At 42.6% G+C, this 13221-nt stretch overlaps 1 protein-coding gene across 1 annotated transcript in view; it reads left to right on the top strand.

The window, feature by feature from the left end:
- Positions 1–13221, top strand: part of HID1 (HID1 domain containing) — a 97832-nt gene that overhangs the window by 8421 nt on the left and 76190 nt on the right. Inside the window, exon 2 of the mRNA XM_060251934.1 lies at positions 4991–5140. Coding sequence (XP_060107917.1) covers positions 4991–5140 — 150 coding nt within the window. The remainder of the gene's footprint in view (positions 1–4990; positions 5141–13221) is intronic.

Raw genomic sequence — 13221 nt, 5'->3', positions numbered from 1 at the left:
TCCAAAGGGAGTTCTGGCCATCACATTGAAAGGGACGGCACCTTTTCAATGCCTTCCTTCCATAGGAAATAATGAAGGATAGGGGCACCTCCTTTGGGGGCTCAGAGAATTGGACCCCCTGGTCCAATTTATTTGAAACTTGGGGGGGTATTTTGGGGGGAGGCACTAGATGCTATACTGAAAATTTGGTGCCTCTACCCCAAAAAACAGCCCCCCCCCCAGAGCCCCAGATAGCCACAGATCAATTCTCCATGATTTTCTATGGGAATAAGTCTCCATAGGGAATAACAGAGTTCCCAGCAGACATTTCCCTCCCCTCCCCCCGCTGTCTGACAACCCTGAAGTGGGGGGAGGGTCTCCAAACCGGGGGATCACCTGCCCCCGCCTGGGGATTGGCAACCCTAGTCTACAGCGATCTGTATATCAAGTTCTCTGAACTTCCAGCAGGGCTTTTTTTGAGCAGGAATGTAGTTCCGGCTGCCTTCGCATCGGGGTGTGGCCTGTTCTGCAAATGAGTTCCTGCTGGGCTTTTCCCTCAAAAAGCCCTGCGCGAAACAATGGTGGCAGCAGGGGGTGTGGCCTAGTATGCAAATGAGTTCCTGCGGGGCTTTTTCCTACAAGAAAAGCCCTGATTTTCAGTTTTCATTGAATAAAATAAAAAGTAAATCTCTAACCCTTTTTGGTATAGAAATATAGGGGGGAAAAGGCATTTATCTGCAACAAAAGTTGCTAGATGTTTGAAAAAAGGAATTCAGATAACCTAATACATAGATTATTAAATCATTTAAACAATATTCAGTAGCCAATTTAAAAAAAAAAAAATTCTGGAAAAGCCCTGGGGGCAGGGGCGGGCCACAACTGGGAGACTGTGGCAGGGAAACTATTTGGAGCCAGCCGTGTGAAAGTCCTGCTGCCGCTGTGCTGTAACATTTAACGGGGAAACTACACAAGCCTTCTATGTGCGGGAAAACACCAAAGTAACCAAGATATTTGAATTGTAGTTATTCACAAGGACCAATTACCATATGTAATCCTCATTTTAAAAGGTTGCTAATCAAGCATTAGATGCTTCTGAATGCCACTATGAATGCCCTCTTGAGTTGCTGTGATGGCTGTGCTTATAGCCTCCCATAATATATCCGAGTGTCAGTAATTCTCTCAAACATCTTTGCTGTCCTACTACATTTATAGGAAATGGCTTACTCACCCACCCCTTTTTTCAACAGAAGAAACAGAATGCAGGCTTGCTGTATTGCCCATTAGCTAAACATGCAAGTACATTCTGTATTAAAGCAATCACCTGTGACTAAACACCTGCTTCCAGAAAGTTTAAAGGGACTGTCGCAGAAATAGAAAACTGCCAGAAAACAAACCTGCTCTACCAGTTTGGACTTTACTTACTTGCTTTATTGTCTTTGGGTTTTAGTGACACATCACCTAGTTCTGGAGAAAGAGGTATGCTTTCTCTTTTTTTTTCATAGTCAAGTATTAAATAGGCATGGTGGAGTTCTCCATGACTCCTCCATTTTGAAACTGTATTTAAAAATGGCCTGCTGTAAAATTGTAAAACAGGAAATTGTGTTAGTTTATTTAAACATTCATATCTCTTTCCTCCCCTTGCCTTTTCCAAACACAATTGGAAACCACCCACAGGTTAGAATAGCTGCTATTCGGCAAAAACTGTTTGCTTTTTGAGCTTTTATGTCAATCATGTAAACCAGTCCAAATCTGAATGCTTGTCTTGCCTTACTGCGCATCATTCAGCAAATTCTTTCCTAAAAGTATTCCTACAAAGAAGAAGATGATGATGATATTGGATTTATATCCTGCCCTATATTCTGAATCTCAGAGCTGTCACAATTTCCTTTACCTCCCACAACAGACACTCTGTGAGGTAGGTGGGGCTGAGAGAGCTCTTTACAGCAGCTGCCTTTTCAAGGAAAGCTCTGTGAGAGCTGTGGCTGATCCAAGGCCATTCCAGCAGCTGTAAGTGAAGGAGTGGGGAATCAAACCCGGTTCTCCCAGATAAGAGTCTGCGCACTTAACCACTACACCAAACTGGCTCTCAAAGAGTGATCTTTATTGTAGTGGCAGAATAATCAAGCATATTCACTACAGCTTTTGTAGTTGTCTGGAACATCGCCTACTTGTGTGTGAGTATGAATGAATGAGAGTCCTTGTAGCGAATACTGGACATTACCCAATCCATGTACATAGATCAAGATGGGTAGCCATGTTAGTCTGTCTGTAGCAGTAGAAAAGGGCACGAGTCCAGTGGCACCTTAATGACTGACAAAATTTGTGGCAAGGTATGAGCTTTCGTGAGTCACTGATCACTTCTTCAGATACAAGTGAGCTTTCGTGAGTCACTGATCACTTCTTCAGAAGCTCATTCCCTACCACAAATTTCAGTAGTCTTTAAGGTATCACTGGACTCTTTTCTACTATCCATGTATGTTATCCGTACCCATGTGTACAATGGTTCATGCGCATTATAATATCTGATTAAAGAGCTAAAAACATAAAATCTAACAAACCAGGTAATGAACTTCTGTTGTTCAGCAAATGAGATCTATGCTGTCTGCCACAGCATCTTGTTCTTCCCCAGCAGGTCCCCAGAGCCCATATTATCTGATCCCTTGGTTTAAAACAATTTTATTGGTAACATATGGTAATAAATCTATTTCTTACATCTTTAATAACTTCTTTTATCTATCCCATATATTACTTTCTACCCACCCCTCCCCCCGTTACTTGACCCCCGCCGGTGTTATTTACTTAAAATGCTAATATTTGAAGGTTCCCTTAACTATTAAAACAAAAATTTATATTCTTCTTCTTTCTAAAACTTAACCATTATCAAAAATTGTCCAATGGCCTTTTATTTTCAACTCTTTTTCTACATATCTTCTAAACTTTTCCCACTCCGTCTTAAAAATTTCTAAATCATAGTCTCTTAATATTCTTGTTAATTTGTCTATTTCACTCCATGTCATAACTTTTACAATCCAATCCCATTTCTCTGGTATTTTTTCTTGCTTCCACAACTGCGCATATAATGTCCTAGCAGCTGAAAGCAAGTACCAAATTACAGTTCTATCTTCTTTTGGAAATTTTTCCATTTGTAATCCCAACAGAAAAGTCTCTGCAATTTTCTTAAATTCATATCCCAAGATCTTAGAAATTTCTTGCTGAATCATCTGCCAATACTTTTTTGCCCTTTCACAAGTCCACCACATATGGTAGAAAGAACCTTCATGTTTTTTACATTTCCAACATCTCTCTGGCATCTTATTGTTTATCTTTGCCAATTTTTTAGGAGTCATATACCGGCTATACATCATTTTAAAACAGTTCTCTTTAATACTATGACATGTCGAAAGCTTCATAGAATTCTTCCACAAGTATTCCCATGAGCAACCTGAAATTTCTTCTCTCCCAAGGAGTGAGGTTTTGCCCGGGGGGGCCCCATGGTGGTCTGGAGAGGCAGGAGCCGGATCTGCCCAAGGGTAGCCCCCACATCAAAGCATGGCAAGGCAGCCACTCTCCCAGCCCTTCTGCAGCCACTACTTATAGCTCCAGGCTCATTGTCCAAAGCGTTTCTCACCAGGTCACCAGCGATGGCATTCCTGTGCAAAGACCGAGGCGGGTGTGGGAGTCCAGGAATGGCAGCAGCTTCCCCCAGACCAGTGGCGGCCGCTTCAGTGGAGTCTGGGCAGAGAGCTCATCATCACTTGATTCCCTCCCCTCCCCCCCCCGCCACTTTCCCTTTCATTCTCCAGCCGGCAGCAGCAATTCAGCCCTGCGGCAGCTGCTACCACCTGCCAGGCCCTTCTTGCAGCTCCTCCAGCTGTGTCTGAATGGCTTCAGAGCCACGGCTAGGCTGGACTCAGCAGAGAGCTTGACAGTGTGCCATGCCCCCTCCTCTAAATCCAGTTCCCAAGTGGGGACAGGAAAGGGCTCAGTGCTGGATGAAGCAGCCCACTTTCAGCCTGGTGCTCCCTGGCCCTTGGCCATTGAGTGCCTTGTGGAGGTGCAAACAAGACCCCAAACCAGGGAGCAGAACCAATAGCAAATCTCTGGCCAAGAGTCAATGGGCCTGCAGAGCCTGAGAACTCTTGCTTGCTGATGCTGAAGGGCCACACTCTGGGTTTGCCCAGGACCAGAACCAATGGGAGCGTGGTGCAGAGGGCCACCCACTGACCGTTGCCCAGATGGGAGAGTTGAGTGAGTCATGTAAGGGTCCAATTTGGCACCCCCAGAAGACCAGCACCTTAGTCAATTGCAGGGCCGGCCCTGATCACTTACGTAAGATGGTAGTCGTACTGATAGATTTTGTCCCCAATGTAGGGTTAAGTTTTACAGAACTTTTGAAGAAACACTTGCATTAAGGAATTTTTGTGAGGTGTCTGCAATAGAAAAGATCAGAATTATAGGATAAAATTAATCTTTTAGAGTGTATCTTTTAGGTCATGTATTAATATGTAATAATAGCCCGTTGATGGAACTTTTTGAAGCTATGTACTGTTTGCTTCTTACAGTTCTAAGCATAGTGGCATTATAGACCACACTTAGATAAATAACTGCAGTTGCTGTGGAGAAGTCTGAATCTGAGACACTGGATCTCATGCACTTAAAGTGATTAATACCATAATCAAATTGGTAGATTATCTAAGCTGATTTATATTCCGCCTTCCCTGCAAGCGGGCTCAGGGTGAATTATGCTCACTAAAAGGGTCTCCTCAAGACAAAAGAAGGTTCTATTGCCATGTTAAAAGCTGGCAAAGTTTCACCATTTACCAAGGTTTTCCATCATAGTCCAACGATGGTCTTTTTGCTTCTGATTAATATCTGAAATGTTAAAGAGCTAATTCAATAATTTAAAACCAATGTAGGCTGTAAGTTATTTATGTACTCCTTGTCTGCTATCATCCTTATGTGGGTTTCAGTCCTCCCAAAGTGATTCTTGCGATGTTTTGTATCTTTTCAGCCTGTAGAAGCAACAGACGATGCCTTCTGGGACCAGTTCTGGGTAGATACAGCTACTTCAGTACAAGATGTCTTTGCTTTAGTTCCAGCTGCAGAAATCAGAGCTGTGAGGGAAGAATCCCCTTCAAATTTGGCTACTTTGTGTTACAAGGTAAGAAGTCCCTGCCTTGGAAGTAATTTTTTTCTTTCAGGATGTAGCTACACAAACCTTTACGGCTGCTTATTTTAAGCTAGCTATCTGAGCCACAATAACTCAGGTGTACTGTTGAGATGGCGAGGAGGGAAGATTGGCTTTCTAAGATATGAGATTTGTTTAAGGACTGTATGATAGTGGCAGTTTTTTCTTTCCTGTTCTAATTATGTTCAGCATGAATTTGCCTTTTTCACAGTAGCCGCACAATGGGTTAACATTTTCATCAAGCTATTTACTACTACCCCAGGTGTCTATGCAAAACTGTGATTATGAACACCTGTCCCAATAAAGATCCCTGGGGGACCCTGCAGCTTACATCCCTCCACAGTGAGAACTGACAGTTTATTCCTACTCTGCTTCTTATTTTCTAGCCAATTTCTAATTCATAAGAGAGCTTGTTCTCTTATCCCATTACTGATGTTAGGGTTGCCAGGTCTGACTCAAGAAATATCTGGGGACTTTTAGGGTGGACCCAGGATACTTTAGGAGTGTGACAAACATGACTGAATTCTGAAGGGAGTTATGGCAATCACATTTAAAAGGACCGCACATCTTTAAAATTCCTTCCCTCCAGTTGGAAATAATGAAGAAGAAGAAGACTGCAAGATTTATACCCCTCCCTTCTCTCTGAATCAGAGACTTAGAGCGGCATACAATCTCCTATATCTTGGGAGGGAAGGTGGCTAGTGGTAGAGCATCTGCTTGGTAAACAGAAGGTCCCAGGTTCAATCCCTAGTATCTCCAACTAAAAAGGGTCCAGGCAAATAGGCGTGAAAAACCTCCGCTTGAGACCCTGGAGAGCCGCTGCCAGTCTGAGTAGACAATACTGACTTTGATGGACTGAGGGTCTGATTCAGTATAAGGCAGCTTCATATGTTCATATGTTCATCTTCTGCCCCCCACAACAGACACCCTGTGAGGCGGGTGGGACTGAGAGGCTTTCACAGCAGCTGCCTTTACAAGGACAACTCCTGAAATAGCTATGGCTAACCCAAGGCCATTCCAGCAGCTGTAAGTGGAGGAGTGGGGAATGAGACCCGGTTCTTCTAAATAAGAGTTCGCACACTTAACCACTACACCAAACTGTCTCTCTCCCCATGAAGGATGGGGCACCTTCTTTTGGGGTTCATAGAACTGGACCCCCGGTCCAATCTTTTTGAAACTGGGGGGGGGGTGTTCTGAGGAGAGGCATTGGATGCTATGCTGAAAGTTTGGTGCACATACCTCAAAAAACAGTCCCCCCCCCCGAGCCCCAGATATCTGTGGGTCAATTCTCCATTATACCCTATGGGGATGGGTCTCCATAGAGCAGAGGTGTCCAAACATGCGGCCCATGGCTGGATCAAGCCCCCAGAGGATCCTTTTGGGCCCGTGAGCAACTCAATGTTGCCTGCTTCCTTCTCCATCTGTTGTTTCCTTTTGCATCACAGCTTGCCAGGTTTGCTCAATCAGATTACAGAGCAAAGCCTCTATTTTTCTCCATTGGCTGACCAGCACACGAAGCAAACTTATTTACAAAAGCTCACAATGCCCAGCCATTTCATGTTTTTCTCTGGGTCTTAGGCTCAAAACATTGACCATGAGCTTTCTGTAATGAATATCAGTAAATCAAACATAGGCTTGAAACTTACAAATGCATACCTGAACAACAACTGAACAGCATACTCAAGATTGCTACAGCACAGACATTGTCTCCAGATTTTGATGCAATAATTCAGAGCAAGAAGTGTCAGTTATCACAGACTAAATAAACAAAATACTGCAAGAGTGCTAATATTTTAAGCACGTTTAATTTAAAGATTGTTTTTTTAAAAAAAATTAAATTATGTTTGTGTCCTTTATAAAGTGTATATCTCTGCTATCTGGTATTATGTTTTATTTGTAATAAACAATTTTTATTAGTAACATATGGCAGCAAAACTATATCTACATCTTATAAAGACTTAAAAAAAGAGAAATTCTTCTACCCCATATCTTACTTTTCCCCCACCCCTCGCCCCATTACTTGACCCCCCCAGTGTTATTTACTTAAAAAGAACAAATATTAAAGGTATCTTTAACTATTAAAAAACCAAAAATTATACTTTTGATTTAAAAAAATAAATAAAAAGAACTTAATCATTATCAAAAATTGTCCAATGTCCTTTTATTTTCCACTCTTTTTCTACGTATCTTCTGAACTTCTTCCACTCCAACTTAAAAAGTTCCAAATCATAGTCTCTTAATTTTCTTGTTAATTTATCAATTTCACTCCATGACATAACTTTTATAATCCAGTCCCATTTCTCTGGTATTTTTTCTTGCTTCCACAGCTGCGCATACAATGTCCTAGCAGCTGAGAGCAAGTACCATATTAAAGTTCTATCTTCTTTTGGAAATTTTTCCATTTGTATTCCCAGCAGAAAAGTCTCTGCAACTTTGTTAAATACATATCCCAAACTCTTAGAAATCTCTTGCTGAATCATCTGCCAAAACATTTTAGCTCTTTCACAGGTCCACCACATATGGTAGAAAGAACCTTCATGCTTTTTACATTTCCAACACCTGTCTGGCATCTTGTTATTCATCTTTGCTAATTTTTTTGGAGTCATGTACCATCTATACATCATCTTAAAACAATTTTCTTTAATACTTTGACATGTTGGTATTATGTTTTATGATGCACATGACCCAGCCCGACAAGGTCTCATTTATGTGAGATCTGCCCTCATAATAAATGAGTTTGACATCCCTGCCATAGAGTATAATGAAGTGCCCAACAGACATTTCCCTCCCCCTCCCTGCAGCTTTCTGATGACCCTGAAGTAGGGGAAGGGCCCCCAAACTGGGGGATCCCCTGACCACACCTGGGGATTGTAAAAAATACATACAACCCTAAGGTTATAGTGACCAAATTACTAGACTATAATGTGCTTCAAATTGTTATCTAAGGTGAAGCCAAGAAACAATGAAAATACAATTCCATCGAACATACAGTGGACTGAAATAAAAGGTATAAAGTCCCAATGAAAGGTGTAGAATAGAGTCTCAATGGAAAGCAAATTGACTTGGTGCTCCTTCTTCGAAAATTCTTCCAGTAAGGGATACTCCATTTCTTATTTTCATACAAGAAAACTTCAATGATTAGAGTTCCAAATTCTTCTTCAACTTAACACAAAAACTACACCCTAAACCTTAAAGCACATTAAAAAGGACAATTTTCAAACCGGCACTAGTTCAGAACGGCTCAAGGCCGTTCACCGTTGTTTCACACAGGGCTTTTGTAGAAAAAGCCCAACAGGAACTCATTTGCATATTAGGCCACACCCCTGACACCCAACCAGACAGAACTGCATTCCTGTGCATTCCTGCTTAAAAAAACCAAACCCCTGGATGAGGCGTTTTCATTTAGTTTCTCAGCAAAATGAATTCTCACCTGTCTTTGCAGCTGATGATATAAGGTAGATACTTACTCTTGAAATGATGTTTTCAGGAGGCGAGGATGTAGAGCTTGGGCAAATAGTTATAAAAGCTATATTTCAAATCATTTTGCATTCCTTGATCAACCAACTTTTAAATCCTTATATTTCACGTTTTACGTTGGCTGTGGTGCTTTTGGTTGAAGACTACGATTTGATTCTACATTTTGAGGTTTGGTTTTTGTTTTTTTACAGGAAGTACTACACAATTCTTTGTCTTGCAGAGCAGGACTTCAGTTAAAGGAGCAAGAGTGGTTGAAGGACATGTGTTCAGATGTGCTCTCTCTTGCTTTGGGTCATAGAAAATGTTTTTGAATCTCAGATGATTCATTCTTATTCTTGTATATATGGCATGTACAGGAAAAATGTTTCTCATTGCTGGGTATGCTGTAATGTTTTCCCCACTTCACTTTTTCTTTTTCTTGTATGGACAGTCCCTTTTCTCCCCCCCCCCCCCCCAAATTGTTTAAATGTGTATAGATATGTGGTGACCCAGCCTAGGGAACTGAGGAATTTTTAAAAAAATCCTTCTTTCATATATGTCAGATTATTGCACGTGAAAAGCTGATGTTAATTCAAAACAAACTGTTGTATTTCCTTTCTATAGGGAAACAATCAGGTAGGTATCAGGTTTGGAACTTGGCAGGTGGACAGGTAACAGGAATGAGGTAACTGTATAGTAAACATGCATGACCCCAAGAATCTAACTTCCAAGGATTAGAAAGGGCTACTGGCAAAGTGGGAAATTCAGGAAGGTGTTTTACTCAGGATTCTTTGTCTCAAAAATGCTTGTTTGTTAACAGGCCCGTAGCTACGAGGGGGCCTGTTGGGGCACAGCCCCCTGACTGCTAGGCAAGGCCCCCTGACTTGGGGCCCCTAACCAGCCTCCAGTGCCTCGGCTGCATCCTTCTCCATTCTGCCGTCGTCATACACCGTTGCTTCTGCTTGCTTAGGGGACGTGATCATACACAGTTGCTTCTGCTTGCTTAGGGGCTGGAAGAATTCTCTGACCCCTAAGCAAGCAGAAACAACAGGGCACTTTGGGAGCCCAGGACTGAAAGTTAAGCTGCACCTTGCTTCTGCTTGCTTAGGGGCTGGAAGAAATCTCTGACCCCTCAGCAAGCAGAAACAACAAAGCGCTTTCAGCGCCCAGAACTGAAAGTTAAGCTCCACCTTGCTTCTGCTTGCTTAGGGGCTGGAAGAAATCTCTGACCCCTCAGCAAGCAGAAACAACGGGGCACTTTCAGCGCCCAGGACTGAAAGTTAAGCTCCATGTTGGGCTGACGTTGGGCTAGAGGGCTCTTGCAAGAAGAGGCCATTCTGGCCCTCAAGTGGGGCGGTGGGGGTAAGGGGTGGATGGCTCCATAGCAGACAGGGCAGGGTAGGCACACACAAGTGGAGGTCCCAGCTGCAGTCCGGGGCTGGGGATCGGTGGAGAGGTGATGTTCGCCTTCAGGGGTTTTCTGGCCTGATCTCGCTGGCCACCCGAGCGAGGGTGGGAGCTGCGCTTCGGCAGCCTCGGCTTGCCCTCCGACAGGAAGGAATACGAATTGGAGGTCTTGTAGCCCCAGAAGTCAGTTGCAACTTGGTGGCACCTTCCACCCCACCCCCCTTGTCCTGCCGGGCTTGCCTAGCTGGATCATGCTACAGGTAAGGGCAGGAGACCGTGCAACACGTATCTAAACCTCTGAGTGGCTCCCGACCAGAGCTGCTGGAAGAGGGGTGGAAAGGGGTCACCTTGGGGTAGCTATGGGGACGGGGAAGGCTGTATGGCAGCAAGCTGGCAGCTTTCCTCCTCAGCGGTGGTAGGAGAGAAGGCCATGGTGGTTGGGGCCACTATGTGCCCCCTGAAAAAAATCAGCCCCCCCCACCAATTCTTCAAATCCTGGCTACGGGGCTGTTTGTGAAGACAGGAACATACACACTGTGAAGAAAACTGGTTCCCTAAAATTTCTTGTCTGTTTCAAAGTTTGGTTCAGGCTTCAGATGCAACCTGCCCGTGGGTTAATCCAGTTCAGAAATAGCCTCGCAAAAGGTAGTGTAAACTGACTTTGTGAAACTGCAGATCAGATACAGTTGCCCGGAGGAAGAAGATGTCTGGTACCAGCTTTCAATTAACCACATTCTGTTCAGTTAAAGTCTATGATGTGGGCAAGAGCCGAACCTAGCTGCAGATAGTTTTGTTTCTTCTCCCCCTGGTCAGACCATTGTTTAGGTCATCTGCTTTTCTACTGGCCTAATGAATTGGCTATACAGCACTATCTCGGGTCCCTATTAGTGTTCAGGCCTGAGACCATGAGGGCCCTTACCTATATGAAGTAGGTTTCTAGTCTGTTTTGTAGCTTAGTGGTGGCTGTCCGAATGTATCTTGAATGTGGCCATCTTGAATGTAACTCCTTGGTTATGCTGACTCTCAGGTGAGAGCCTCTTTGGACTACTGGAATTTCAACTGAGAATAGTAACATCTGATATTGGGCGCCAATGTATTACTGTTTTAGCATTTGAATTTCTAGCTTTCTTCTTTTATCCTTTTCTTGACAATTTTGGAAATATTCTTGCACCTTAATAATTTTTTTTTTTTAAATTTACTTTGTGGTATTTGCCTTTAACTCACTTCGTTCTAAATCCAGAGTCCAGGCAGGCTATCCACCTACCAGAATGCTTTGCTTTTGTAAGGTACTCATCCTGGAAGCCTACCTTGCAGGGTTGACTTTCTTATTTAGTCCTTGGAAGGCTGGGAGCTTGCTCTTTGGCTTTTAACCATGGGAATAATCGAAAAGGTTGTTGGCAGACTACTGAACCCCAGGTTTGTTGTAATTTTGTGCTCTGCAGCCCTTAAAAAGTTTTGGCCCAGGACTGAATCTGGGATGCTGACACACACAAGCTCCAATTTTCCTTCTTAAACACTTGATAGGAATTACTTCCTTTTACTAGGAGCTATCTCCCTCAGAGAAGGACTACTTGTCCCACTTCTCTTATGGATGCTCTAGTCCTCTCACTCTACTTAACTGTAATTCACTGTTTTACCTGCCACTCTTAACGGACACTCTCAGCTGTAGAAACCAATCTGAATTCCCTGTCATTCAAGGGTTTCAGACCAGGTTGAATCATTAACAATTCACTATCCGTTACAGACTCATAGAAGAACTCTTCCGTATTAAGCAGCAGGAAATTCACCTGCTGTAACCTGAAATGTACTCCTGTGTTTGATCCTGAGTAAAACACCTTCCTGAATTTCCCACCCTGCCAGCAACCCTTTCTCACCCTTGGATTGTGTGTGTCGCCCTTTAGATTCTTGGGGTTGTGAAAACCACATGTGCTAACAGCTATGCAAATTGGAGCATTATGGCGGGGAAGGGGAAAGGGATGAAATTGTTCCTTCTTTTCATGTTTTAACAATTTATTGTTAACGTATGGTTACAAAACTTGATTATAAATTTCCTGTACTAACCCATATGATATTTCAATCCCCCCTCCCTCCCTTGTTTGACTTCCCCGAAATTATATATTTAAGTTCAATACTAAAGGTACCACTAACTGATCAAAGTTCAATATATTTTTTTCCTTCATCAATACTAAAAAATTGTCCAATGTCTTTTTACATTCCCCTCTTTCTCCATATATCCTTTACATTTCTCCCACTCCTTTTTGAATATATCTAGATCATAGTCTCTTAGAGTTCTAGTTAGTTTGTCCATCTCACTCCACGATAAAACTTTCATAATCCAGTCCCATTTCTCTGGCATTTTTTCTTGTTTCCACAGCTGCGCATACAATGTCCTAGCAGCTGAGAGCAAGTACCAAATTAATGTCCTGTCTTCCTTTGGAAATTTTTCTAATTGTGATCCAAGCAAGAAAGTCTCTACAGTTTTTTTAAAGTCATAACCCAAAATTTTGGAGATTTCTTGTATCATCATCCAAAATTCTTTCGCTTTTTCACACGTCCACCACATGTGAAAAAAAGAACCTTCGTGTTTTTTACATTTCCAACATCTATCCGACATTTTCTTACTCATCCTAGCCAGTTTTTTCGGAGTCATATGCCACCTATACATCATCTTAAAACAGTTCTCTTTGATACTCTGACAAGTTGAAATCTTCATCGAGTTCTTCCAAAGGTGCTCCCACGTATCCATTTGTATTTCTCTATTCACATTGGTTGCCCATTTGACCATTTGAGACTTTACTACTTCTTCTTCTGTAGACCATTTCAATAATAATTTATATACTTTCAAAAAATTGTTCCTTCTTTTCTATGAGCAGAGATGCATTGACAGAAGAAGGTGGAGCGCTTACACCCTTTATCACATCCCTCCAAACCATGCGAGTCTCACAACTTCAAGAATCCATTTTCTTGGGGTTGTAAAGGACTGCTGGGCTGTTAGGGGGATGTGCTGAAGTTCCACATTCCTCCTGCTGACAGTAGTCAGAATTTCCCATACTGAAAATATTTTTTAATGCAGGAACCTTCTGCTAAGTCCTTTGGCAACCTGAGTCAAGTGAGATTTCCCTTCTTTCTTTTCTTGCTGTTTGCCGAACAGCAAGGGATACCTGTTCCTATCCCCTGCCGCACAGAACATG

Source organism: Heteronotia binoei, chromosome 13 (genome assembly GCF_032191835.1).
Source record: "Heteronotia binoei isolate CCM8104 ecotype False Entrance Well chromosome 13, APGP_CSIRO_Hbin_v1, whole genome shotgun sequence".
Classification (NCBI taxonomy): domain Eukaryota; kingdom Metazoa; phylum Chordata; class Lepidosauria; order Squamata; family Gekkonidae; genus Heteronotia; species Heteronotia binoei.
The sequence above is the reverse complement of the archived record's forward strand: the minus strand, read 5'-3'. Positions and strand labels throughout refer to the sequence as shown.